Source organism: Orussus abietinus, unplaced genomic scaffold (genome assembly GCF_000612105.2).
Source record: "Orussus abietinus isolate OABI.00-Male unplaced genomic scaffold, Oabi_2.0 scaffold695, whole genome shotgun sequence".
Lineage (NCBI taxonomy): Eukaryota > Metazoa > Arthropoda > Insecta > Hymenoptera > Orussidae > Orussus > Orussus abietinus.
Window position 1 is genome coordinate 4,199 of NW_019394841.1, and position 27,872 is coordinate 32,070.

The following is a 27,872-nucleotide window of genomic DNA, read 5'->3' on the forward strand; positions in this document are numbered from 1 at the left end:
ATGGCAGTGAACTTTCTATCTAGTGCTCCGAAGCTAAAAGTCCGAGAAGACTGCAGCAACTGGGCTTTTACCGTTCGACACATGCTAGTTCTGGACGAGTTGCAAGGTTGTTTAGATGGCACGGAAACGGACACAGGAAAAGATGGAAAAGCCTTGGCAAAATTAATTCTAAAGATTGACCCATCACTTTCTATACATGTAAAAGAAGCGAAGAAAGCAGAGGACTTGTGGACTCAGTTAGAACATTTATTCTCCGACAGCGGTTTCTGTCGGAGAATTGGCTTGTTACGCGCTCTAACCTCGATAAAACTCGTGAATTGTGATTCTGTCGAGGCTTACGTGCCTTCGTTAATGGAAACAGTTCAGAAATAGAAAGGAACCGAGTTTAATTTCGGTGATCATTGGATTGGATCATTATTATTGGCAGGGCTACCAGAAAAATACGCGTCAATGATTATGGCGGTTGAATATTCTGGAATGCATCTCACGGTGGATAGTATCAAAACTAAATTGCTTGATATGGAACCGGCCAATGAAGCAGGGAATGGCAATGCCTTTGGTGCAGGTCGGAATAATAAACACAATAACCGGAACAGTTATTCTAGAGTTGGGAATACTGGTGCGAATAGCTCGAATGCACAGATGAGCGGAACTTGCAGTTATACTAATCCTAACCTACAAAATGTCAGGTGTTACAAATGTAAGCAAACTGGACATTACAAAAACAAATGCCCAAATAATAAAACTGATAAAAAAGGGGCCTTCAATGCGGCGTTTTTAAGTGGCGAATTTAATAACCAAGATTGGTATATCCGGGTGCCAGTGCTCATTTAACAATACATCAAAAATGGTTAGAGAATGTTTCTACAAATGCAAAGTGTAAGGACATTTTGGTAGCCAACAATGAAAGACTTCGCGTGACATGCATTGGTGATATTAATATTAAGACTGTAGTCAGCAAAAATGTTTACGATGTCATCTTATTCAAAACTAGGTGTGTTTCTGGTTTGGCAACTAATCTTTTGTCACTGAATCTGTTAATTCACAAGGGAAACCAAGTGGTTTTTGACAATGGCGGTTGTAAAATTTACAACAGTGAAAATATTTTGGTAGCTGTTGCAGACTTGATAAACAGTGTATATATTATAAATTGCGAATCAACCGTGAGTTACAGTGTTTCTGGTCATCAGCAACAGCTGCTAATGGGGAAACATGGCACAGGAGGTTTGGCCATATCAATTATAAGGATCTTTATAGGGTGAAGGATGGAATAATTGAAGGCATACATTTCAAAACAAATTTGGATGTTGGGTGTTTGGATGACCGACTATGTTTATATAAACATGCAGACTTATCTATTAGCTGTCTATGGCATCGATTTCAGTTGTCCCAGAGCTCTTTTAAAGTACATTTTGTTGGTGACAGTCTCTTTTAAAACTTTTTTCTACACCGTTTAATATGGATATCCAAAGGCATCATTTGCGGCGCGTTACGCTTCATTGCTTTAAAAAAGGTAATAGTGCAAAGGATACCGAAGACGAGATTTGTACCGTTTACGGAAGTGGTGCTACGACTATTAAGACCGTCCGCAATTGGTTTAAGCGATTTAGAGCTGGCAATTTCGAATTAAAAGATGAAGACCGCAGCGGCCGCCCAGCAACGACGGATACAGACCTTATCAAGGCCATGCTCGCTGAAAATCCGCGAGATAATGAATGCCACTAACATTCCCAAGACAACAGTACATAATCACTTGATCAAGATGGGATATGTCAATCGTTCAGTCAAAATCAATCAAAGTTTGGGTTCCACACCTATTGACGGAGACCGGCCTTATAAACCGCGTCTCTACGTACAATTTGCTTCTTCAACGACATAACAGAGATCCTTTCTTAAAGAGGCTTGTCATTGGAGATGAGACGTGGATCTTATATCAAAATGTGCATCGAAAACGCACTTGGTCTAAGGACAATAGACCTTTAACTGTTGCAAAGCCTGAACTTCACCCGAAGAAAGTTCTTTTATGCATTTGTTGTGACTGAAAAGGTGTATACCACAAGCTCCTTCTCAAGGTGAAACCATCAATTCTGCCAAATACTGCAATCTGCTTGATCAATTGAGAGCCGTCATGGCAGAAAAACGGCTAGAATTATCGAACAGACGAGGCGTCGTTTTTCATCACGACAACGTAAGACCGCATGTTGTATTGAATGTAGGACAAAAGCTGTTATAGTTTGATTAGGACGTTCTACCGCATCCTCCGTGTTCCCCCGATCTTGCTCCATCCGATTATTACTTGTTCCTGTCATTAAAAAAATCTCCATGATAAACGATTCCAATCAGAACGAAATAAAAACGCACCTCGAGGAATATTTTGCAAGTAAGCTCCAACGATTTTGGAAAGAGGAAATAATGAGGCTTCCTGGGAGATGGAAGGTAATAGAGCAGAACGGTATATATATAACGCAATAAATCAACCTTAAACAACAAATATCGTGTATTCATTTCATATAAAAAAAAGGAAGAAACTTATGGGACACCCTAATAAATTGACTCTGACGCGAACAGCCTGAATTTTCCTCGAGTTGAAAAATCACAATACCCAATCAGTCACGGTAATAATCGGTGGTAGGTTATTCAACCCGATTCCAACAAGGGACCGTTTCATGGAGAAAGAGAAATAAAAGGAGGGTCGGCTTGCTACGAGCCAAGCGAACTAGAAAGGAATTGAGGGATTAAGATTGTAAAAAATAGTAATCAATTCCGATTTTAAAGAAAAAGGTTTATAATAAAATGAAAAAAATGTGCGTGTCGTGGGATACACAACCGAAGTAAGACTTCTGCAATTCATTTGCATTATGTAAAAACGGAGCTTCTATTCCTCGATACTCGAGAAATCGTATTAGAGCTCTAGGATGAGACCCCTCTTCCTGTGTTTGGTTTTCAAATAATTGATGTTAAGATAAATAAATCTCCCTCAAAGTTCTTTTCTTTCCCTTTTGCCGAAAAGAGGCGTTTTAATTATTTACACGGGTACCTCGAATTCGATTAACTTATCCCTTTTTTCAGTAGCGTACCTGAAGGAACCTAAAATAAAACAATGTCATTCTTTTTCACCGTCTCTGGCAGTAAGCCATATTAAGAACTCTTCCAGCCAAATTTTAATTCCCGTCGTTTAGTGCGAATATTTAGGTGTTCAAGGTCTCCCCAAATTTGGTAGATTGTAAGCGCGACGGCCCGGCTCGGCGCGCGACGCTCGACCGCGGCGGGACGATCCAAAACAAGTCGCCAGGGCCGTCAATACATTGACCAAGGAAGCGTCTGTAGGGCACCTACGAGGAGAGGGCCTGGATAACGGCGGACGGGCCAAAAAGAACCACAAAGACTGGGATCATGTGGCTCCTCGGGGACCACCGAGACCAACTAGAGCGACCTCCTCGACGGAGGGATACCTGGGGCCACGATTCCGATCGAGCCCCAGGTCAGCCGGAACCATCCACCAGGAACATCATCAGGAGATCCGCCGACCGGCCCGAGGGGGGGAGACCCTCACAGGTTCGGCCCTGATTCTTGCGCGCGGCGCGAGCCAGCAGCCCGGCGGTGCCCCATCCCGGGAGTGCGCCCGCTGAGGATCCTCGCTAAGAAGCTCGAAGACAGTAATTAGGTCAAGCCGCGGAAAATTAGGCCAATGGGACCCCGCGGAAGACGCCGGACCAAGGGAGGGGGAACCCATACAAAACGGGCCGCAGGCCGCGGCCTTTCCTTCTTCACTTGGAAAATTTGGTTGTAAATAGTGATACGTGTTCGTCACCTCGCTGCCCTCGCCTGCCGTCTCGCACGGAGTCCGGACCGACAACATCGTCAACGGCGAGACCGAGGACCGCCGCGCCGAGCCGGGGCCCGGGCCCACACCGCGGTTAGTCTCCGTCCTCCCTCGGTTAGAGTCGCGTTCTCCTCTCTCGAGTGTTTCGTCTATTTCTCTCTCTCTCTCTTCCTCTTTCCAAGGGCCAGTTAGTCGCGCGGGGCGACCGCCCGGGCATGTTCTCGGGGAGATAGGGCCACGCGGGGCGACCATTTCCCCAATTCTTCTTTTTCTGTGTTCCGCCGGTTCGAGGGCCTCCTAGGGCCGACCGCCGAGACCGCGAATTTCGGGAGGACGAGGAGAGGGTGTGGAGCCCGGGGAAACTGAAACCGTCCTAAAGACTTGGCCAAATTAGGCGAACGCGCGGTGAGGCTCCCCAAATAATTCAATCTCAGGGTTTCAGTAAATAAAGATTTGTAGAGTTCCTTTTTGCGGCCCGTATCGCGCGATCCGGATCCCGCGTATTCCTCGGATTCTCGATTTCGATCCTTCCATTTAGGCCGAAAATCTCGAGTTCGCGGAGCAACGGGCGAAGAAGCCGCGAGGCGGCCAGAGAACCGCCCGTGTCGAACGTTGACCGTGTCCGCGCGTTTCTTTTCCATTCTCCCTCGGAGCCGAACGGCCTGTGTCTGCAACGCGTAGCGCGGAGCGAGCACCGCATTGCGAAATTCGCATTTCCCTTGAATTTTCGTGTTAGATAATTCCTATTTCCTTATCCGGCGAAATCGCGACGCCTTTCGACCGTTAAGTACGATTTTAATGATTTTCTATCTTTTTACCGTACTCATAACTTAAAGTTCGCCACTTTCTCTATTCTGGAGCGATTTTCGTTTACAGTTTCTTCACGAGGTGCTTTTCAGTAAAAAGACACCTCTCGGTTCGAAGATTTTCCCTAAGGACCGTCCGTATTCCTTTTCTCATGCCCTCATATAATTGTATCTTTTCCGCGTTAAAGACTTCAAGACGAATCCTTGTCACGCGCGATTTAAAGCTCGGTAGTGCCTTCAATATATTTTTCGTATGTTACTCTCTCGTAGTTATCCTATGTTCCATTATCTTTGCGAAGGTCCGAGAACCGACCGTTCCGCATTCAACTTAAAGTTCCTTCCTCTCGCGACTATTTGCGATTTAATTCCTTTTCGGATTAATTATTATTTTCAAGTGCCTTTGGCATTCTATTATACTTAGAACAAGTCCGGTTCGCTTTTATTTGACCGTAATATTCCTCAATTACTTATCGCGTTTTTGTTATTTTATCGTCGTTTTATATTATTTTATCTCGTGTATATTATTATCATTTCCGGTCTATCTTTTATTAATGTCGCTACAGATAGTTCGAATCATATTCCTTATCTGGATTTTTTCTAAGTCCCTCTCGTGAGCTTTCTCCTTTAATAGTTTTAATTTCCATATTCGGAATTCGTATCCGTATTCCGTAGTTCTCGGCGCGTCCCGTTTAGCAAAAGTTCCTTCCGCGTTTCGCTACAGTCTTCCCGACGGAAGAGAATTCCCGGCCGAACATCATATCGTCCGGCACGCTATCTTACACTTATTAATTATCGGCCCGATTAATGGTATTTAATGTTATTACTTTTCGGCATGCCCTTTTAGAATCATTACCTCAGGCGCCTCGACGGCGCATTTACTTTTGTGTGCTCCTTTAATATAGATGGCGAGCTTCATCCCATATTACCTACTAGTCCCTTCTATTCCTCACCTTTTTAATACCTATTTTCTTTATCATTATGGTACCTGCGATACTGTCGGGAATTATTTAATCCCATACAGGCGCGCCTGCGTCGCGTGCTTTCTCCTTCCGAATTAATGTCGGGATTCTGTCCTTCGGCAATTTGTTATATTTCCCTTTTTAAATAATTATTGGAAGAAAACCACTTTGAAATTTCCTTCCTTACCGAATAATTGTCGGGTTACAGCCTTTTGGCTCTTGTTCAAATTGATTCCTTCTATTTCGTTTTACAATCGAAATCAATCTCGGGTGAATAAATCGTATTGTGATTAGCCCTTTAATTTGCAGTTTCTTTCATTTTCTTTATCAAGGCAAATCTTTCCTCTCATTTAGCGGAAGGAAGTCCCTTCCGGACAAGTTAGAATCGTGGGGTTAAGCGCCCTTACCTCGCCCCGCTCCGCGGCCATTTCGGTGGCCAAACTATCTGGCCCTTCGCCCTGGCCGCGAGACCCTTTCGAGTAGAGGCAACATTTTGGGAGTCTTCTCCGAAGACGGGCCTCGGAGAAGCCGGGGATAAAACCTTCGCCTTTGCTTTCCGGTTCCGCTCTCGCGGGGAGAGTTCGAGCCCTTAGGGAAGGGCGGCCGAAGGTACCTTAGGATTTGGCGTCTTGGGACGCCTGGCGCCAAACCGGTATTTTAATCTTGCGTGTGCGTGCTCAGGGGTGGGTGCGAGCCAGGGCGGAGGTTAAGACCTTTGGGACAAAGGGCCCCTTTTGTGAACCTAGGTATCCTTAGGGTGGGATACGCGTCACAGTATATACAAACTGACGTATTCACCAATATATACGTGAAAGTTGACACAAAATACGACTCAGTACTGACTAATGAACATATTCGCCCGGCTAGGGAAGAAAACTAACACGGGCACGCTTGAGTTAGTCATTCTATTACGTCACCTCGTCGCTATGACAACGCACGTGGACACGCCATATACTATACAGGATGTAAGAAAACTCGTAGTCACAATTTATACAGCGCTATCCTCTTTGAAAAAGGTGTGGAACAGTTCTGTACTATTTTTTCCTGCAGTGCATAAACTTGGTGTAATGATTAAGTGAAGCACAGCCAATCAATCGCATTTCCAAATGGCGGGCATAGCGGAGATGACGCCGGTAAGACTGCTACGCCGCAGATAGCCGAACGCAGCCCTACTGGCATCCTGTCCGCTGTGTTCCGCTCGAGAACGTGATTAATTGGCTATGCTTCAATTAGTTAGTACAGGAAATTTAAGCACTGTAGGAAAAAATAGTACAGGACTTATCGACTTCTTTTTCAACGCGGATGGCGCTGTAGAAACCGTGACTACTAGTTCTTTTACACCCTGCATATACATACTTACGGGATAGATGACGTCACAGACTTGGTATGCGGGAAAAATAGAGGGGATACATTCCAATGCGTAACGCTTTTTTGTTACACCTTATGTTTTCCTGCATTTTACTCCTCAAATGATCAAGGCTCGGGCGCCGCATAAGAAGTTTTACTTCAAAAAGAGTCATTTACCGGCGTTCACTACCAAAGTGGGGACGATGACTTCCATCGCTAGATGGCATTAGCATCGAATTCGGTGGGAGGTAACCAAAACGTACTTTCTCGCTCGGATAAATAAAACGCGACGCACCATGGGCGGTATTTAGCAGTGGTCGAAAAATATGTGCGTGCCTTACACGTATAGGACTCACGCAACGGCTAAACGATTCTGACATGGCGTCGAAGCGTATGTCACCTGGACGCACGCACACTCCAGTTGGACGTTCCACCTAAATTTGGCAACGGTTGTCAAGGAGAGCTCAAATTCCTCGCGAGGAATCCGAAGATCACGAAAATGTTGCTCCACGGGGACAACGATTTTGAGCGTATTTCTCAACTGATCGAGCCCAACGTGTGCTCGTTTTAAAGATAAAACGTTGACGTGTGTTCAAATGGGAGCAATTTTCGATAACGCAACTTCTTCCTAGTTAAAAGAGCATTCAAATTATGTCATAGCACTTTTTTTATATGAAAATGACCACATCGAAAATCGCTCCAATATAAATGCAGGTTAACATTTTATCTTTAATATGAGCACTCGTTGAGCTTGATCAGATTAGAAATTTGCTCAAAATCGTTGTCCCCGTGAGGCTCTGCAAAATCGCTGAAGTGGTGAGCGCCCTTAACAGAAATTTTATAAATGTGAAGAAAAGAGTAATAAGATTATAGACAATATAATTTTAGTAAGATTAAGAANGGAGAAAGACGTTTCCCGATTTACTAGCAATAATCTGGGAGAAAGACGTTTCCCGACTTACTCGCGTTCGCGGTTCTAATCCAAGAGAGCGCTCCGTCCTCGGTGCCCCGCGCTCGCGGTTCGCGACCCCTCTCGGTGGGTCCCCCCACCTATTGCAAATATTATCGCGCATGCTCGTAACCGTGGCGCCCGTTAACCACTTGACCCGTTACAGTACCTCGTTGTATACTCCACGAAATAGAAAGGCCACTTGCAGTTTTTCAATCACTCGCGATTTTGAACTTTAGATGGAACGTATTCGACGAATCGTGGACTCAGAAGAAGCTCTGACTCTTGAGATCTAGTCCCTTTTAAAGGGTGTTAATCTTTCTTCTCCAAGTAGCCGAGTTAGTGGAGGGAAATTTCAGTAATCTGTGCGTCGCTATGCTTAATTATGTTATTGAATTGATCTGACAAGATCGGTACATCGTCCTCCGCTCTCCCTTTACAGTTTATTTAATTCGGGTCTCATTCCAACCGCGCTCTGCGAAGAGTAAACGCGTGAAAACTTAGGAATAATTAGTATCACCACAAAAGCACCGTTGGTGCAAAAAAACTTGTGCCAAATACATCCAATTGGAAGAGTACATTTTGCAAAGTCATATCCATTGTGACGTTATTTTTACTGATATAACCCCAAACAAAGTTCTGGCAATTAACCCTCTGGTGGAGTCACAAATAAATAATTAACAAAATAGGGTCTCCGTCTCGTGATCGCTCAACAACAGCAAAATTTGTGGACGCCAGGCCCTCCAAAGGGCCAATCCGGGACCCGAACCGCACGGGCCCAATCCGTCGGGGCTCGCACCAGCGTACTGGAGCTTACGCACCAGCATAAGGCCCGAAGGGTCGATCCCTCAACTAACAGAAGCAAAATTATCTTAAAGTCCCAGCCACGCAAAGATTAAACCAAAGGTAGCGATACGAGACGGGACGCAGCGTCGCCAACGAAAAATAAACCGGGCTAGCTCAGTACGCCCAAGCGACTGCGGAGAGGGCGGGGTCCTTTAAAAAAAAAAACCAGAGGCAGAATTAAATTAATGACCTATTTATTCCAAACGAAAATAATTGACTTTAACAATTTCTCAAAATTGCCACGGGCGGGCCCACAATCCGGTACCGGCCCGGGCGACGAAGCCCGCGCTTGCGCTCAAAAGGGCGATGCGCGCGCGGCGAAGCGCACGGAAAAGAACAGTAGCTTTAGACAGCCAAAAATCCAAAACGCAAAAATTCAAAACGCGACTATATCTTCGATTATAAGGTTGGGCTCGACTACGGGACGAGAATTACAATCAAATTAAAGACAATGCGAAAATTAAGAAAGGCACGCAAGTATCTACGCGAAACTAAATTAAATCGGAAAACCTCAGACGACTAAATTCACAAAGAAAATATTTAAACGGTAAACAGACGCCAACAAAATATATTAACGGTTTCGGCGAGTAAGGCAGCAATAACACAAAAAATACAAGAAAAAGAAGCGTAAGAAAAGGCAGCAATTTCAAAATATCGGCACCAACACTCGACGCGAAATACAGAAAATTTCGGATACATTAAATTTTCATAAATTATATTTGCTCTGAAGTAATTAGGATCCAACTAAATTTGATTGGATCACAAAGCTAGCATATCAAAATAGTCGAAAATCCGGACATATAATCACTTATCGATTTATAAATGGAACAGTTAAATCAAAGGCAGGCACGTATACATAAGAAATTTCCAGCTCGAAAAGACGGGATTACAGGGGGATTCGCGTTTCGCGAAAACGGAATTTAATTCAACGGGAGTTCGCACTTCGCGAAACAAGGAAAACTGACTGAAAATTCGCACTTCGTGAAAAATGACATAGTTAATTACAATTCACACTTCGCGAAAACGGTAATTATTTAACCAAGTTCGCACATCGCGATAACGGAATTTAAGTTCACACTTCGCGAAATAAAAAGGAAATTAATGTGTCGACCGCTCAAGACAGCATTCTCGAGTTCAGATCGACACGGCTTCTTCATCCGACCGAGGAGAGAGGCAGCAAGGAGATATTTTACTTCAAAAAGGCCGCTCACACGAGACTTTGGCCGATTAGACGCGGAAGGGCCGACCGCGTGGCGCGCGGCCCGACGACGGGTTACCCGGCGAAAACGCGGAACAGGAAATCTATCAAAACAAATATACACAATCGAATCAATTTATTGCATGCTCAAACCTCGGGCTCGGCGAGTGCGACAGCTCCCTCGATGGACGTCCACCGTAGACAGCAATGCTCCCCGGTATCGGCGGTGTGGTGTCGAGATAGCGGTGCAGGGGAACGGCGAGAAGGCAGCGGACAGGTCTTCTTCACTCGACGCTCGCAGACCAAGAAGACCGGGTCCTCGCCGTGGTCCTCCGAGAAGGCTCGACGGCTCCTCGTCGGCGGCTCGAAGTTCTCGTTGATTGGCCGCCGTCGGCTGCCAAATTGCGTCGGCCAATTGACAGCGGTCGCGTTCGAAATTGAGAGGATTTTGGGTGATGACAACCACGGCGCAGGTGCGCGCGCCAGATTTGAAGTGGATTCCGCGGTCCAATCGGGGCGCGCGGCCAGCGCGTGACGTCATCTGCAGGTCCAGGGACGTGGCTCCTCGGGGACTCGGTGGCGCCGGTCCTGGGCTCCCTTGAGCCAAGATTCCTCGCGATTTTGCCCGCGGGTGCCGACATCCCTTGATGCAACGGCTCCCGGATGAGGGGACCAGTGGGCCCTTTCGCCCTGGCGTCACCGCGGCCTGGCCTCGGCGTAGGAGGGCGACGCAATTGGGACCCCCCCTCACCATCCTTTTATGGACTTCCTTGAGTTAAAAGTCACGGCGGGGGGTCCACGGCCACCGGCAATGCGTCCTCCCGCCATCAGTGTGGGGCCGGAAATCTGGGTGCGGACACGGTGACCCAGCGACGCCGCCATGGGTCGGCCCTTGCCGTCAAGCACGGGGTCGCGGGTGGCTCAGTTCGGCCCTACTCCGCGCGGCCCCGGCACCCATGGGCGGCGGCGGGGCGAAGCCTGTCTGCCACCGTTGTCTTCCTCTTCTGTGGTCCCTCGAGGGCGCCTTTGTCCCGCGATGGCTGTTGACTTGTGCCGCACTCGCCTCACCGCGAGGACGTCCTAACGTCTAAGCTATACACAACTTATACTATAAAAAAAAATACGCAAGGCAACGCAACGAATATTCGGTCTCCTCTCCTCCTCAGCCTTGAACGTCGAGCGTGCTGGAATAAGACATGGATATAATGATACGAGAAAATATAATACCACTGCCTTCGGAAGAATTTTAATGCACTGCAGGATGGAGGTTTTAACATTTGGAGCACTGGTGCGATCGCCCACCGGGTGCATCGTCACACCATATAGTGGCGATTAATCGCACAAAAACAATGAAATCAATTACTTTTGCCAAATACGTGTAATGGGTGTTATATGCAAAATAAAATTTTACAAAAATATACCTATAAAAGAATAATTCAGCGCATAGCAGTAATGAATCTTGCTAAACCCATATAGTATGTTACATTTAAAGCAAAATTTATTCTTAAATATAAAAAAGATATTTGCCGAGTCCCACAATAATATTTATACTCTCAAAAATCTCGAATTCAGTACAATTGCTTAAATGTGCAAAACGAATAATCGATAAGGCTCGCCAAATATATTTTGTATTATTAAGCTATATTTTGTTTAAATGTATCATACTGTACGGGTTTAGCAAGATTCACTACTGCCATGCGCTGAATTCCTTTATCGGTATAATTTTGTAAAATTTTATTTTGCATATAACACCCATTACACGTATTTGGCAAAAGTAATTGATTTACTGTTTTTATGCGATTAATCTCCACTATATGGACATGACATTGCAAAATGTTCTTTTACAATTAGATGTATTTGGCGCGTTTTTTTTACACCGACAGTATTTTTGTGATGATTTCACATCTTCTTGTAATTTGTATTAAGTTATATAATGAATGTATACCTGAATATTGAAGTCCATCAGATACACATTGATGACAAGTTCAAAGGTCTTTTAGTTAAGACGCCCCTTTACATTGATTGAAGTTTACTACAAAACTTTTGTGTTAGTGTACGAAAAAATTTTATTTATTTATCTTATATAAACGCTTACATATACTTATATAAACGCGTTGGTCAAAGCTAGAAAATCGAAAATCGAACACGTCGAAGCGAAGGAAGCGTCGTGATCTATACGCTAGGACGATCCACGAGAGAAGGATCTCTCATCTAGAGCTCGGTCGAGACCCTCCCCTAAATCGGGCGGAGAGAGACGCGGGGAGGGTCAACAGTCGTCGCCGTTGATCCTCGAAATGTAAACATGGAACGATCAAGAAAATTCTAGTCGACTCTAACTTGATCGTTCGAATATGCTCGTCACAACTTATGCTACGTCTCAATTTCAGTACCTGTTTGAATTTCAACTCTTTTGCTTAGGGCCTGATATCATTATTCACTCCCCTTGTAACAAATAAATCTCAAAGAATCAATGCTATAAAACCTAACCCCTTGCCTTCATAAGGAATGTAACACTTATCTAATAATTTTAACGATAAATCCGGTTTTCTCACTCATCATCACGTCACGTCATTAAAAATTGCGGTCTTGGATCGGGCAGTATCTATTTGTGTCAAGTCGGAGCTGTGGACATGGCACGCAGGGTGGACTTAGGTCCCTTTTTAGCCAGCTCTTTTTCCTAATCACGTGATCGTTTCTCATATTTACATGCGTGTCTTTCGGATAACGACTTAACGTACTTCCCAATTTCGAAAGTACAAAGATGACTACGTAATATTCCTGTAAATCTGTAAACAAATGAATAGATTTACTTCTTTCTTTTTATCGATGTAGTGGATTTGGAGGTTACTGCGAACATATAAATATACAATCTTCGTATACGTATAGATCTTATCTTAATATAATATCTAAAATATGAATGTGTGTACAGGTTTGCAATAACAGTACCGATGAAACGATATCAAGAGAGGTTCCCGTTTCTTCACATCTTGGTTCAACGGTAGCTGCAAGAACGGCGGTTCCATCTGAACCGAATTATCTAGATCCTACACCAATAAGAAATAACAGTCGGGGAGGCGTAAGATTATCTAATAATCAACATAATGGAGTTGGAAGGTTAGGAAGTGTGGGAAGTAGCAATGGTCCAATGTCACCACAAGGAACGTTAAGTTCACCATCGCCACCGCCAATGCTACCACCACCGCCACCCGTACCCCAGCCCCTTCCGTCCTCACTGTACGTCAACGAAGAAGTTTTAGCAGTCATATCTATGGATACGGAGCACAATAATAACAAGAGTCATCGGAGAACAATGCAGAGGTGAGTTTTCCTATGTTCAAGGTTAAGGAATATACAGTGTATTCCACGTAAAACCGAACATCTGAATACTTGTCTTGTATTTGTTGATATGTGAAAATATTATTAACAAAAATTGGAGGAGATTAGAGACCACATTTGAAGCAAAAGATACTTTTGCTCTAATGTAATTTTTTCCAGAATTATCAAGGTCATCAATGTATCTTTTACTGGAACTACATGCTTTTTATTTAATCTCAATAAAATAATGGTCAAGACGAATTCAACGACGAATTATATATTAGCATTTTCCTTCCTAATTTTAAAATAACATTACTTGCACATTGTTGTATCACTCGAGTCCTTGATTTTCATAAAAACGAGGTAACTCGCTATGTTTATCAATTTTAATAATTTAGGTTTGTCGATATTTTGATTATTATCTATCGCAATAAATGTTTGAAATGATTACCTTCAAAATTTACACTTTTTAAAACCTACAATTACAGATTGCGAAACGCTGTAAACAGTATTTGCGGCGATTGCAGCGCAGCCCCTAGAAAAACATTCTTTTGTTTTCCGGCAGTATTATTTAAAAATTTGCAAGGGTATCATACATCGTTGAATTCGTCCTAACACTTTAATCGGATGAAAACAAAAAACACATAGTTCCTTTAAAAAAAACATTGGTGACCTTAATAACTTTGGATAAAAAAAATCTTTCTTGCTTAAAATTTGACCTGTAAAACCTCCAACTTTTGTTAAAAACGTTTTTACATATTTTCGAATCCAAGGCTGATATTTAAGTGTTTGGTTTTAAGCAGACGACCCGGCATTTTACTTAAAATTGTGTACGTTATATGCTAGCAACTTCACTAAAATTGATAGCGTTTTAATAATCGAAATTAAATTAACATAATGAGCTGATCATATGCACTTCGAATATTATACCTCAAAATTTTGTGTTCCAACCCTTACACTCAGAACTCCTATTCATAAGAGGTAACTATCTACTGGAACGGAAAAAATTTAAAAGTCTTTCGACCTAGTGTAATCCTCGTATTATGTGCTCATTAACACGTTCCGTTCCACGCCGTGTTCCACCCGAGGTTAACGCGTATTATTGGTAGTACACGTGGCACGGAACGTGTTAAATAACATACCTCCGAATTTTGTGTCCCAACCCTTACGCCCAGAACCCACCGCTATCACTTATCCACAACTGATAACTATCCACAGATGCGGACAAAATTAAATCTCTGTTCACCAAAAATACTCTCTCAAGGAATGTTTTTCAGGTGTCCGCCTCCGATTGGTTTGGTTCTTGGATATGTTTTAGAGGATCATAAAGTAAGAAATACGTGTATTTTTATTTTGACCCATTTTCATATTTAGGGGGTGAAACATACCCTCAAAGTTCATAAGAAGGGATGCAGGAATTCTTAGTTTAAAGTAAAAAGTATCGAGTAAAGCATATTGTAAATGTAGGTCATAACTTACTTAATTTTGCGACGGGAATCTCTCATTCCCTAGTCGTCAAATAGTTGTATGCCCTGCGCGATATTGACGGTAGGGGTCAAGCCCAGATTTCGGCTTGTCCGGAACTCCGCTTTCTTTAATGTTTTACTTCCGTAGTAATTGAACTCAAAAGTTGACGCGTTCGGGAATCTATCGACCATTGAGTTCCCCCTATACCTCAAAGCGAACTTTTTGACCATGCCTGTACATCTTGGGCGCTACGCACACATGTATTCTGTGAACGGATAGACTCTCACACAAGCGTAGGTTGACGGGCAGAGATGTTTCGGCGTTGTTTGGGGCATCAGTAGTCCATGCAGTGAAAAATTTTGTCATATACGCGGGCGGTTACATGTACTGTCGCGAACATGGTTGCCACATCTGAACCGCCCGCCCCACTCTCTGCGACGTGTAAAAAAATTCGCAATTTTTCTGATAGCCCTATCTCCATTTCCTGATGGACAAAAAATTCCATTTTTTTTTAAATATTAACTAACACATATTCCTTTACATTGTCACGATTTTTGAAAAAATAATGGTAAAAGTCGTTTCACCTTAAAAATTGAAAATGTAACGCAGCGCCCCGTTATGTACCTGTTACATATGGAGACATGCTGCAAAATAAGCAATATTAAAATTCGATTATCTTCCGATCTAGATAGACGATTTTGTTCCGAATAAATTTGTTTTATAGAAAAAAATCTAAACAATACACTGATGAAGTCTGAAAAAAATGGTAAGAAAAGTGCATTTTGGGAAGTAATACCTTAACACGTTAAGCGCGGCGTTAGTCCCTGGGGACTGACATTGCATCAAGAATCTTATATATACAAAATTGTGCCACCTGAACGGAAAGCTCAGCAAAATCGGCTCCGCAATTAACGTGTTAAAGGCGCCAGATGCGCACACACGCACCACGGAATTTCGGGGTCAGGCTGCCTGAGCACTGCGATCAGGCCCAGACAACGGAACCTTGCAGGGCGTACCTAACCGGCTACTCACCCCTTGAGGACCTTACGCTCTTCACCGCACGGCAGAGTTGGGCGATTCGGTAGTAGGATCCGATACGACCGAGGAGGAGTCGCCTTCGGAGTCCACGAGATGGGGATGATAATTAAATAAAGTATAACGCGTGCTTATGGTAACCGGTCCCGGCGAGATATTTATTAACAACAAAATCGGGATACAATGGTGCGCGCGACAATTTACTATAGTTCGCGGTCGGAATCGGAAATTAGGCACGGTGTACTAACGGAAACGCCATACTATCGGCATAGGAACAATCAGGGGAAAAAGAATAGAAGTTGTACGCGACCAGAACTCGGACTCCACGGTAGAAGTGTGAAAGGGGCATAACGCTCTGGCAGGAGGACCTGGTATGGACCTCTCAGTGCCTCGATAAGGGCCCGGCACCTGGTAGATGCGCAAGGGGGAATAGCGACGGCCTGCGATATGGCACTCCACCCCTCGCCCACTTAAACCTGCTCTTCGGCAGCCACGATAGCGATACAATATCCGGTAAACAAAATCACGGTAAAGGGCACGACACACGAGCAAGGGTCTCCTCACAACTATAACCTAGTCAGAAAATCGGGACACGATCCGTTACAAAGGTGAATTAAAACAAAGGGGGCGCGAAAAGGGACTCACCACGCGGACACGAAAAGATGTCTACGGACGAAACGGAACTAGCACGCGGTCTACGGGAAATTCCGTCATATGAGATACAATCGAAAGCGACGCCACGCACGGCAACGGTTTTTAGTCAAATAGGCGCATCAAAAATAGGCGGGAACCCATTGAAAATATACAGGAACCCAACAACAACCCGTCGGGAATCGGCTTACAGCACGGGGACGGGACAATCATTAGCGGTCATGATGAGGCCCTTTGGGCTGGTTAAGACTCAGGTGCTGCCAATGTCGAGGCTCTCGTAGTGGAACTCCCTTAGGGATGATACGGCATCCTTTGGGAAACTGCGTCAATATAGCGCCCTTCGGAATACGGCAGTACAATCCTCGGCGGGAACGGGACGACAGAAAGTAGTTACGGCATCGACGACGGTCCCTCTGAAAATGTTCTTTCTGCCGAAAGATCCTCTTCGCCTGCGTCGTCTTCCTCCTGGTCGGCCCGGAAATGCTTAATCTAGGTGCTCCGTTCTGCCATCTCTGCTGTCATGTCGGTGCCAATAGGCCGCCTAAGTAATGCAGTTGCCAGCCAATGGCAACAGGGCCCCCAATTCGGGACCTCGAGCACTTGACGTAATCATGGATACAAAGAATTCTTTGTATTGGCGCGCCGATGCGTGCCGCTCTTCCGCGAAGGTACAGTCTACCGCAAAAATGATACAAAATATTATTAAAACAAAACGTCTTAAACCTAAGGATTGCCAGAGGGACTCCTCCTCACTCTGGCCTCAAACCCCCTTTGTGACTGGCAAAAATTTGCCGCATCACAGTGTATAATGTTCTTATCGGCATTCACTCTTGCCTAAACTGCCTCAAGTCGTATAAAGACAGGTACAGAAACTTGAAACGCATAACATAAAGTCATTAAATTCTTAAGAAATTTTAAGCAATAATTATTTTATGATGCCAGAATAGTGATTTGATAACCTTTCATCACTACTGAGGGGTGAGCCACACCTAATTAATTAGTTACGATTTTCGTATAATAAAAAGTGTAAAAGACGCGTAATATGCGAACGAATGTAATGAAAATTCACGTAAACAGTATTTCATAAACATGGAACTTTAAAATGTCACTATAGTAATAACTACCCCGAATGGGAAATCCACCCCAATAGAGTCATTTATGTTCGTTCTGGAAAAAGAAAATATTTACATTTACAAACGCTGTCCAAAAGCAACAGGAATTCAAACAAACATCATTTGACATTAAGAATGTGACAAATGGTGGCCATAAGTAAAATTTCCCTCCATGATGAGGCCACCCTTTAGTATCCAATTACGTCTGGCTTCTTATAATACAAAATTAATGAAGCCCATAATTTTTTAAGGGTTTCGAAGAATATTGAAGAAAACATTTCGGAAATAAAGGCTTCCAAATGATAAAATTAATTATCTCTTGCCTGGTCGAGGAGACCACGTATATAAAGCCAGTTTATCTATTGTACCATTTTAGGTTTGAAACCTATATCTGAAATTCCAATTAATTTTTTCTTTCATATAAAACATGTACAGGTTGTAACAGAACCCGTAGTCACGGTTTATCCAGCGCTATCCTTGTTGAAAAAGGAGTCGAAAAGTTCTGTACTATTTTTTTCCCACATTGCATAAATTTCTTGTAATAACTAAGTGAAGCATAGTCAATCAATTATGTTCCCGAACGGAAGGCATAGAGGAGAGGACGTCGGTAGAGCTGCGTTCGGCTGTCTGCGGCGTAGCAACCTTACCGGCGTAATCTTCGCTATGCCTTTCATTCGGGAACGCGATTGATTGGCTGTGCTTCACTTAGTTATTACAGAAAATGTATGCACTGTAGAAATTTAAGCACTATAGAAGAAAATAGAATAGGACTTTTCGACTCCTTTTTCAACAAGGATAGGTCTGTATAAATCGTGACTACGAGTTCTGTTACACCACGAATAATGTCGGAATAGAATGAATATACAGTTTTCTTTTACAAAATTGAAGTTGACTCTGAGAAAGGAAAGTCTCGGAAATATCGTAGGTATAAATTTTAATAGATAATACTCATAGTTGTTGCCAATCAGACGGGATTACAATAACAGTGCTACAGCTTTTCATCACGATCAGGCACACTCGCTAGGGAGCGAAACCGAAACTCTTCAAAGTTTTACATCTTATCCTTTACAATATCCAGAAAGAACCGTCGCTAATCGATGATCCTCTCCGCCGCGGGTCTGAGTCCTCTTCCAAAAGTTCATCGTTTGGCCGGGAATTCCAAAATTCGGCTCTCATATTTAAATTCAAGTATAACAGTCAAAGTAATAATGATAAAGATGATGTTGATGACGATAATAATTATGATGATGACAGTGATGACGCCCTCGAAAAATTGAACGATGGCATACTTGTCGTATATGGTCATCTAGCAATGTACACTCCGTGTTCCAGAATTCGTGATTATGATTTACACATCGCTATATTTATTGAAAACAGAGTCGAAAAGTTCTGTATAATTGTTTTTCTTCGGTACGTAATTTACCTGTAATAATTACTTGAAAACTAGCCAATCAAATGCGTCCATTAGCAAAACACGAATCGCAAAACCCTTTATGAGCTATCTTGACTCTACTTCGTAGAGTGCAGCTGATTTGTATTCGACTAATTAATGCGCCTGGCTGGTTATTTTTTTAATTAGTTATTATAGGTAATCAATGCACAGTAGAAAAAAAGAGAGGCTCCCGTTCCGTCGCAGACCCATCATAACTCACAAGGAAACATTCCCAAATGTCCCATCTCGATTTCGATAATTTTTATATATTGTAATGTAACAAAAGTCTTTACTCGTCACAGAGGATACTCGATGCCGGAGCGGGGAGGAGTTCCTCTGGCAACCATTAGAGTAAGCGTTGTATTATATTAAAATATATGTAAAACTTGCGACAGACTCAGCAGTGCGTAGGCGCATAGCGCATCGGGCGCTCGGATATAATATTCACAGGCTCACGGACAGCGCGCGGTGATCCGAATTCTGGGGTCCTGCTGCCATCGGGCGGCGGCCGCTCTAATTAGGCGGACTAGTGACCTATTTAAACTAGACTAAATGGCAGGTCGGACCCCCGGAAAGAAGTTCCGCGAGGCCCACTAGGAGGAAATCGGAGCCGGAATGAACGATCTTCCGGTATATCCGGCATTGCCAGAGGGATTGTCGCACCAGGTATACCTTCCGTCGTCCCGTCCCGTCAGCGACCATCCCTCGTGTCGCTACATCTCACAGGACGTCGTACCGCACATCTCGAAGGAAGCCATCCCGATCCGTCCCGAAGAGCATCGTAACGTCGTCGTTGAGAGAGAGGAGCTGAACCGGCCCTCTGAGGTACTTCGTACCGGTGAGCCCGAACCTGCCCAGGGGACCTCTTAGGCCGCCATTTGCTAAGTGTCTGAGTCGTGAGCTGATACCCTACCGATATTGCCGTGAAGTTCATGCGTGTCCGGGTACCTGTCAGGTTGCGGTCCCGATTGTTTTTTGCGTGCATCTTCCGAACATCGTCGCGGAGAGATATTCCGTCTAGTGAGGAAATTCCGGGTTCCTATTTCTGCCTTCCGCGAGCGTTGCGGGCCACGGGAGCCGTTCGTATAATATTCTGAAATTCCGACAGGAGGAAGCTCCCACCCGCTCGATTATATCGCGCCCCGTACTGTACTTTTCTTAAAGTATTAAAGTATTATCGGAAATTATTACCCTGGCTGCTAATGGGCAGGTCGGAGTGGGTGGGAGGTGTAGGGCCACCCCGCGAGGCAGTGCCAAATACCGTCGTGCTCAGTTACCGAAGACACCAGGCTCTTACCAAAGTCCGAGGGGCAAGTAAGCGGTCCTCCGCTAGGGTGTTGTACCCGGTCCGGACATCCACCGCGGCGTCGATCCTTTTTGATCGCGTACCTTAATTTTCGGAATTGGTCCTGTTAATTTTCTGCTTCCCTGCTTTAGTTTTCCCGTTCCGACTCTGGGCGTAGAGTTCGTTAAGATATTGTGACGCGCTTCCGTGATAGACTCCCGTCTGCGATATAAATCTCCCGAAGGGAGGGTCTATTGCAACTTTTGTAATTATTTCATCGACCTTGCCCATCTCGGCAAATCTGGGCCCGACTTCACCTCACTCGAGCCCCCTCTCATAACGAACCCCCAGGTTCTACCGTGCCGCGAAGGATTTAAAGTCCTCGCGGGGCTGAGTGGCCGGCCGGATACGCCCGGGGACGTCCCGTCGATCGGACCAAGTCGGCGTGCTCGCGTTACCGAGTACCGGTATCCGGAGGTGCGTGTACGCATCTGGTCACACGTCATCCTAAATAAATCGGTCTCCCGGAAGGGCCGATGATCGGGCTCGACCCCCTTTTGTCTAAGTACCCCGGACGTATGACAGTTTGACGGTCGGGGTTGTAGAGGTTCCCGTCGCAATATGTTGTAGAACTCGAAAATCTAAGGGACACGTACTTTTTTTTACGTGCTAAGATTGATATCTAAGGGGTGAAACAACTCCTCAAAGTTTGATGAAAAAAACGATTTTTTTTTTCTTTCGTAGAAGCACTCCACGGATTTTAGTGAAACTTGGCATAAATATATCTCGTATAAGGAAGATCCAGATCCAGAAACGATAGCACCCTACACGGTTGCACCCCTTCGACGGGGGTAAACTACCCTTATTAATAATTTTTTTTTTCGGCAACAAATGATCCGATCGAAATAAAAACTGGATGCTATTAATGATTGCATTAAATAAGAGTTTACATGTTTTTGGTTTTCTCCGAAAAAACCACTATTTGACACTATACATATTAATCAAGAGCAGGTAGTGTTTTTTATATAAACACTACACGGATTCACATGAAACTCGGTACGAATATATTTCGTTCCGGTAGGATCCATATACGGTACCGTCCGACACGGGAATAGAAATTTCACGGCGATGATTCTTACGGAAAATAAGATCCCTGAAATCATGTTTTTAGTTTTCTTTCAAAAACCATTATGTAACGTGGTAAACATATTTCAGTGACGTAATCATTTTATTCAAACATCTATATCACAGACATTGTTTTCACCGAAATTTCTTCCGGTCCGTACACATAAATTATCATTCAGTCAGCAAATACAAACCTTATCCTACATAAATTGCCTCGCAATACATTGTACAATGTGAATATATAAAAATACTCCAAGAATATTATTTCCGGAAAGCAAAGAAATATATTGAGAGTGAATGTATCAGAAAATATAATGTAACAAAACTAATTTTCACGTAAAATTATATCATGGTTCATATTCATGACAATAGTGATGGTCGTCGAAAAAGTGTTTGAAACAAAATGCTTGTCTACACCAAGAGCATCGTATTATTGGTACTGAACCGCAAACTGCGCATTTCATAACCGATGTTTTTTCGAAGGTAAATTCGATCGGATTCTGGAAACTTTCTAACCTTTCATGGACATATCCACTTTTGAACCAAGCATGTTGAAAAAGGCTTTGATATCTAGGAGAAGGTAACTGATTATGTACGAGCGATTGCAATATTATAATATTGTTTCGCAAATGAAGATTAACATCGTAATTGCATAAAAGCACGTTGTCAGAGAAACGTCTCACAACATTTTTCCAGACTCTAAATCCGCAGACGTCTAAAGGTTGAATTCGCCCGGTTGTTACATTTGGTATGGTCATCAACATGATATCTTTATTTACAGGTTTCATTTGACCATGACAAGAGATTATTGGTTGAATCCTATAACTGTGAGTTGTGGCCGATATGAATTGAGCACAACATTCCACTTTTTGCGTTCCCTTATACATTAACGTACGTCCTGAATGAATCTCGAGCTGGAATCCACTTTGATCAGAATTATATACATTTTGAGGCCCGTACTCTGCTGTAAGAACCTTTAAAGGTTAACAAACTTATCACCTGATCTTTCCAAACTCTCAACGTCTTCTACTGTCTTTCTTGAAATGAATTTTGTGATTTTTCTAAAAACAGTGCGATGAGTTTCTTTGAAATTATATATCCATTTTACAGAAGCCATGAAATGCATGTTGTTGCCGCTCTGCTATCCCTAAGCTTTTGAGGCCCATTTTTTAATATCGGAATCGTGCGCTATTAATCCAGCATCGATAGCATTCCGTAATTTGTTCAATGTAAATCTCGAGATGTGTATCAATTTTTTTCTCCCAGTCCCTCCTTCATCCACTTGTTTTGCCCACTTCGTAAACTGACGACAATCAGAAAGTTTTCTAAATTAATTCTGGACACTGTGTAACGAGGAAAATGGGAAGGACGGGGGAGGGGAGAATGAGACCCGGAATTTCTAGTCCACTTCTTTATTTCTAATGCTATTCTATTAAATTACTTAATTCTAACCGATTACCCTAACTACACTTAATCCGAATCTATTATCTTACCCTACGACTTAAACTACTTACGGCTAGACGGGCGCGCTGGTGACAGGGCCTAATGGCGGACGGCGTGCGCCTCGTGGCAACGGGCCGGCAGGATGGCTCGGGCTCGGCCTTCTCGATACCGAAGGGGCAGGCTTGCAGCGGTGAGGCGGCCGGGCGGTGGCGGGTGGCCGGCGACCGGTCGGCGGTCGGAGGGACGGCTTAGGCGGCTCCGGTTCGGGCTCTCAGGCGTGGTTTATTCTCGGGCACACACGTAGTCTTCACGCTAGGTCGGACGGAAGAGTGCTCGGCGGGCCTCGTCCCGCCGGGCCTTCGGCGCGCATCGGGCCGGCTCGGTGGGGCTCGGGCGCGCCGGCGCGGTGTCCTGGGCCGCGCGCCTAACGCGGCGGCTCAGGGCCTGAGGGCGCCACTGGCCGGTGGCGCGGGTTTTAAACCCCGTGACGGCTTGCCCGTCACAACTGTGAAACTTGCGATAGTCTTTTCTTCCACTCCGCCAGTAATCTGTTGCTCGTTTTTCGTATTCAAATCAGTATCATCTTGTACTGGACGAGGGCACACAAATGAAGAAGATCCAGGCACCTCTTCCTCACTCCAATCCTCTGCACCTTCGACATATTCTGTGGCCATTTCTGTAAAGGCTTCTTCGAAATCTAATGTCGAATCTTCGGTTATTTCTGATAAATTGTAGTCGAATATACTTTGCATAAGAATTTTTTGAATCGATTCGTTTAGAATTACTTCTTGATGATTGAATTCAATCGATAGTAAATGCATTGTTTGAAATATTGCGAGCAATAAATTAATCACGTTCATTGGATTGACGAACATGTTTGAAAAATCGGAACGCGCTGACACAATTGAGAACTCTTTGTACTTAAAAATATCTAATGATTGTTAAGGTGAAGTGAAACCCCCTTCAAATCAGTAAATTCGAATACAACACTTTTTTTTAAGGGTATTAGACAAAACTGTCCGAAATTTTGACGCATCACTCCTGATCATCTAAGAATTGTCCTGACATATTCAAAATTTGGATTTTTTTTTTTTATTTTGTTCACTTAGCCCAGGCCAGAACCAAAATGGCGTTGAGCTCTCATATTTCGATGAATATACAATTATCGAAGGCTCTGATATGAGAAACGAAAGAGTCAGGACAATTTTACGACAATTTAGAACACTCTGGTAATCGATAAACTCGCATTTGAACGAGATAAAGGTAAAGAAAGTGTTGTATGCGCTTCTATGCTAAAACGTTGGGAATACGAGGTCTTGGCGTGAAAATTTAATTGACCTAGAAATCACAGATGGCGCAGGGTGTCCCTCTGCAGTCAATTACGGCCCCAGAAAGCACGAACCCAGAGGATTTCTGGAGTTTTACTTCGATTTCTTGATATTTATTGTACGAAAACGGCAGGTGGAGTATGCCATTTGGTACAATACCCAATATAATTCGGCCCAGCTGTCAATCTAAAAACGAACATCGGCAACGTAGACATTTAGAAAAATCTTCTTTATCGACGTCGATCAAGTTCCTCGACGTGTTTCACTTCACCTTAAACCGCAATGCACGCACAGAATTTATAGAGTTACCCTTCTGCTTGCAATACTATTCGTTTATTTATATACCAACTCATAACCGTGTACATATATGTTGGCATTATTTACAAGTCCTCCGTACGTATTTTTCCAGAGACAACTGATCCATTTTTATCTTTGGATTCGCGAAAATGTGTTATAAAGAACGGTATAGTGGTTTATTTTTAATGCATAACGAGAACATTATACAATGTATTGCGAGGCAATTTATGTAGGATAAGGTTTGTATTTGCTGGCTAAATGATAATTTATGTGTACGGACCGAAAGAAATTTCGCTGAATACAATGTCTGTGATGTATATGTCTGAATAAAATGATTACGCCACGACCGGACAGAAATGCGGTATTGCACATACTACCTGTCATTGAATTATTTTACCACGATACATAATGGTTTTTGAAAGAAAACTAAAAACATATGAACCCTTATTTTCCATATGAATCATCGTCGTGAAATTTCTATTCCCGTCGGATGAATTGTCTTCGCAGCAAAAAAAAAAATATCTTTTTCAAGGGTAGTTCACCCCTTTAGAGGGATGCTCCCGTGTCGGAGGGTACTGGTACGTGGCGGCCGAGCGGATGCGAGGTCGAGGTGATTCGTGTAAAGATTACCCGAATCTCGCGCGAACCGAGTATTCTAATCTGCGGAGATTAATCCGAGCGACTAGATCAATTTCTCTGATGGGATTTAGGGAAGTGAGGACTGAAAAGGAGGTTTGAACGAATGGCAGTATGGCTAGTGTGCTATGATTGTTGAATTTATTCGTTCGTGATGTTTAATTTACAATCAGCTGGGAGGAGCACCCAAGGTGCCTTGACCTACTTTTCTCCGGGTTATTATACTTCTGCGTCGCGGCGGTTCGGGTGTCGCAATAGCACGCTTCAGCGGCGGTATGTTACTGGACGCCCGAGTGCTGACGCAGGAATTCTTCGCTGGTTAATGGCGGTCTACGCGTGATTCTAGTCTATCTCGCGATGTTGAGATTTCGAGCTCAGCTTTTAGAAGGGAATTACTGGGATCTTAATCTATCCGGTTAACCGGAGCAAGGCATGGAAATCGCGATAGTGGTTAAATTTCGGTTTATTCGGAGATGAGGGGTTAAGAAGTAAACTAGAATGAAAAGTGGATAAATCGAACTTGCAAAGGATCTGGCTTGATCATGGGCCGGATTCGGTGACAGTCTGCTTTGATCGACCCAGCCGGATAATTGTGCGTGAACACCTTCGTCCCATAGCGTGCCCTAGGGTTGGAGGTCTCCTAGAAGTCTCCCGTCCAACGGAAGTCGCAGTGCCGCCGTCTGTTCCTGACTCGGTGCGTTGGATCGCTGGAGTACCGGGTGGCACTACTGCAGCTCGCAGCATAAATGGTCTTCGACAGGGAGTCCGGTGGTCTCGGTCTCTGACTCGCTAGGAACGGAGTACCGGGGACCAGGAGCTCCACTCGAAGTTCGGTGATATGACACTTGACTAAAGACTGACGATATGACTAATGACAATGACATGTCGTCCCGATCTGACTGCTGGTTTTATTAGCAAAGTGTTCCAATTGGTGGGCGTTGCGTAGTCATCAAGTTGTTCGCCCTGGGTCGATCGATGACTTTTGGAGCCGTTTGGCCGATGAACTTGTTGGATCCTTTCACAAGAGTTTCCTAATCGTGTTTCCGTATTCGAATTTCCATAGCTAGCTTTCGGTGATCGGAAAATGGTTTTTTTTTAGGTTAGGGTACGGAGGGTGCCTACGTAACAGTACCATTTATTGATCCTACCGACACGAAATATATTCGTACCGAGTTTCATATAAATCCGTCTAGTGTTCACATAAAAAAACACTACTTGCCCTTGATTAATATTTATAGTATCAAATAGTAGTTCTCGAAAAATATCAAACACACGTAAACTCTTATTTAATGCAAGTATTAACGGCATCCAGTTTTTATTTTGATCGGATCATTTGTCGCCGAAAAAAAAAAAATTATTGATAAGGGTGGTTACCCCCGTCGAAGGAGTGCAACCGTGTAGTGTTGTATCGTTTCTGGATCCTCCTTACGCGAGATATATTTATGCCAAGTTTCATTGAAATCCGTGGAGTGGTTCTGTGAAAGAATAAAAAAATCGATTTTTTTCATCAAACTTTGAGGAGTTGTTTCATCCCCTAGATATCAGTCTTAACACGTAAAAAAAAAATATGTGTCTCTTAGATTTTCAAGTTCTACAACATATATAAAAATTATCGAAATCGGGATGGGACACTTGGGAATATTTCCTTGTCAGTGCATCGGGTTCACAATTATTGAACACATCGGTTGTGGAATCCGTTCATATTGGACACGTAGTTTGCGGTACGTTTCGCCTACGAAATCTAAGAATTATACACATTTATACCATGACTTTGGTGTGATGCTGGTCTGATAAATGTAAATAACCTATGTGAATGTATAAATATCCCGAAAGTGAAACTTATCACGAACATTGTCCAAGATGTAGAAATGCCACAGTTAGTGTGTCTAATGTCTTGTATTCAAACAGGTTTATGACTAAGGGGATAGATAAATAGATATAGAATATTAACATACATACATTCCCTCCTTCTTTTCATTCTTTCCTTTTTTACTGTAACCGTACGTAAGTGCATTTAACACATTATCATTCTCTGCTTTCTTAATAATAATCTTATTTGTTTTATACAATTTGATACAGGTCCTGTACGGTGAACAGTACAACCTCAGGCAGTGGATTTGGTTTACTAGATTGTGCAATATCGCAATCCCATCAAGAATTCGTTCATCATCAAGCCAAACCACCCCCACTCTCAATGGCGTCATATATAAATATTGACATCAGTAGTGAAGCCAGTCCATTGTCACCCTCGCACAGCATTTCAGATTCAACGCTACCAAAAGATGAAAATAATGAGACGGATTGTGCAGACCACGCCTACATGAACGTGAGTCCTGGTCAAGAGCAAATAGAGAGCACCTGTGTTACACGTACCCGACCTCCACCTTTACCGCCAATCCAGTCAGATTGGGACGATGGTTCTAGACATTGTTATGCCAATCTAGAATCTAGTGAAATAGAAGGTCTGAAGAAAAGATTCTCAGGAATTTCGATTGCAGAAAAATCACCTTTACCACCCTCCACGCCACCGGCTGGTTCTTTGAAAGAAGTCAACTATGCTGTATTGGATTTGGATAAGGGAAATTCCTTATCGATAGCGACTCCAGAGGGCACTTCAAACACAATACCGTCCCCACCAGATTCGCCGAACAAACCCGTTAAGGGATATGCTACCATAGATTTCAATAAAACAGCGGCTCTTTCTCATTCTGTAAATCCTAATCTTGTAAACGACAATGAAGGTTCTAGAAAGACACGGCACAATTCAACAATTAATGACCTAACAGCTTCTAGGCACAGTTCCTCTATAAGTGAATGA

General features: G+C 43.6%; 1 protein-coding gene across 1 annotated transcript; it reads left to right on the plus strand.

The window, feature by feature from the left end:
• Positions 1-27,872, plus strand: LOC105701414. Its single transcript, XM_023433322.1, has 6 exons — positions 1-319; positions 428-806; positions 995-1,258; positions 2,047-2,188; positions 12,858-13,246; positions 27,134-27,872. Exons 1-6 carry the CDS (start codon positions 1-3, stop codon positions 27,870-27,872), a joined length of 2,232 nt encoding a protein of 743 aa, XP_023289090.1.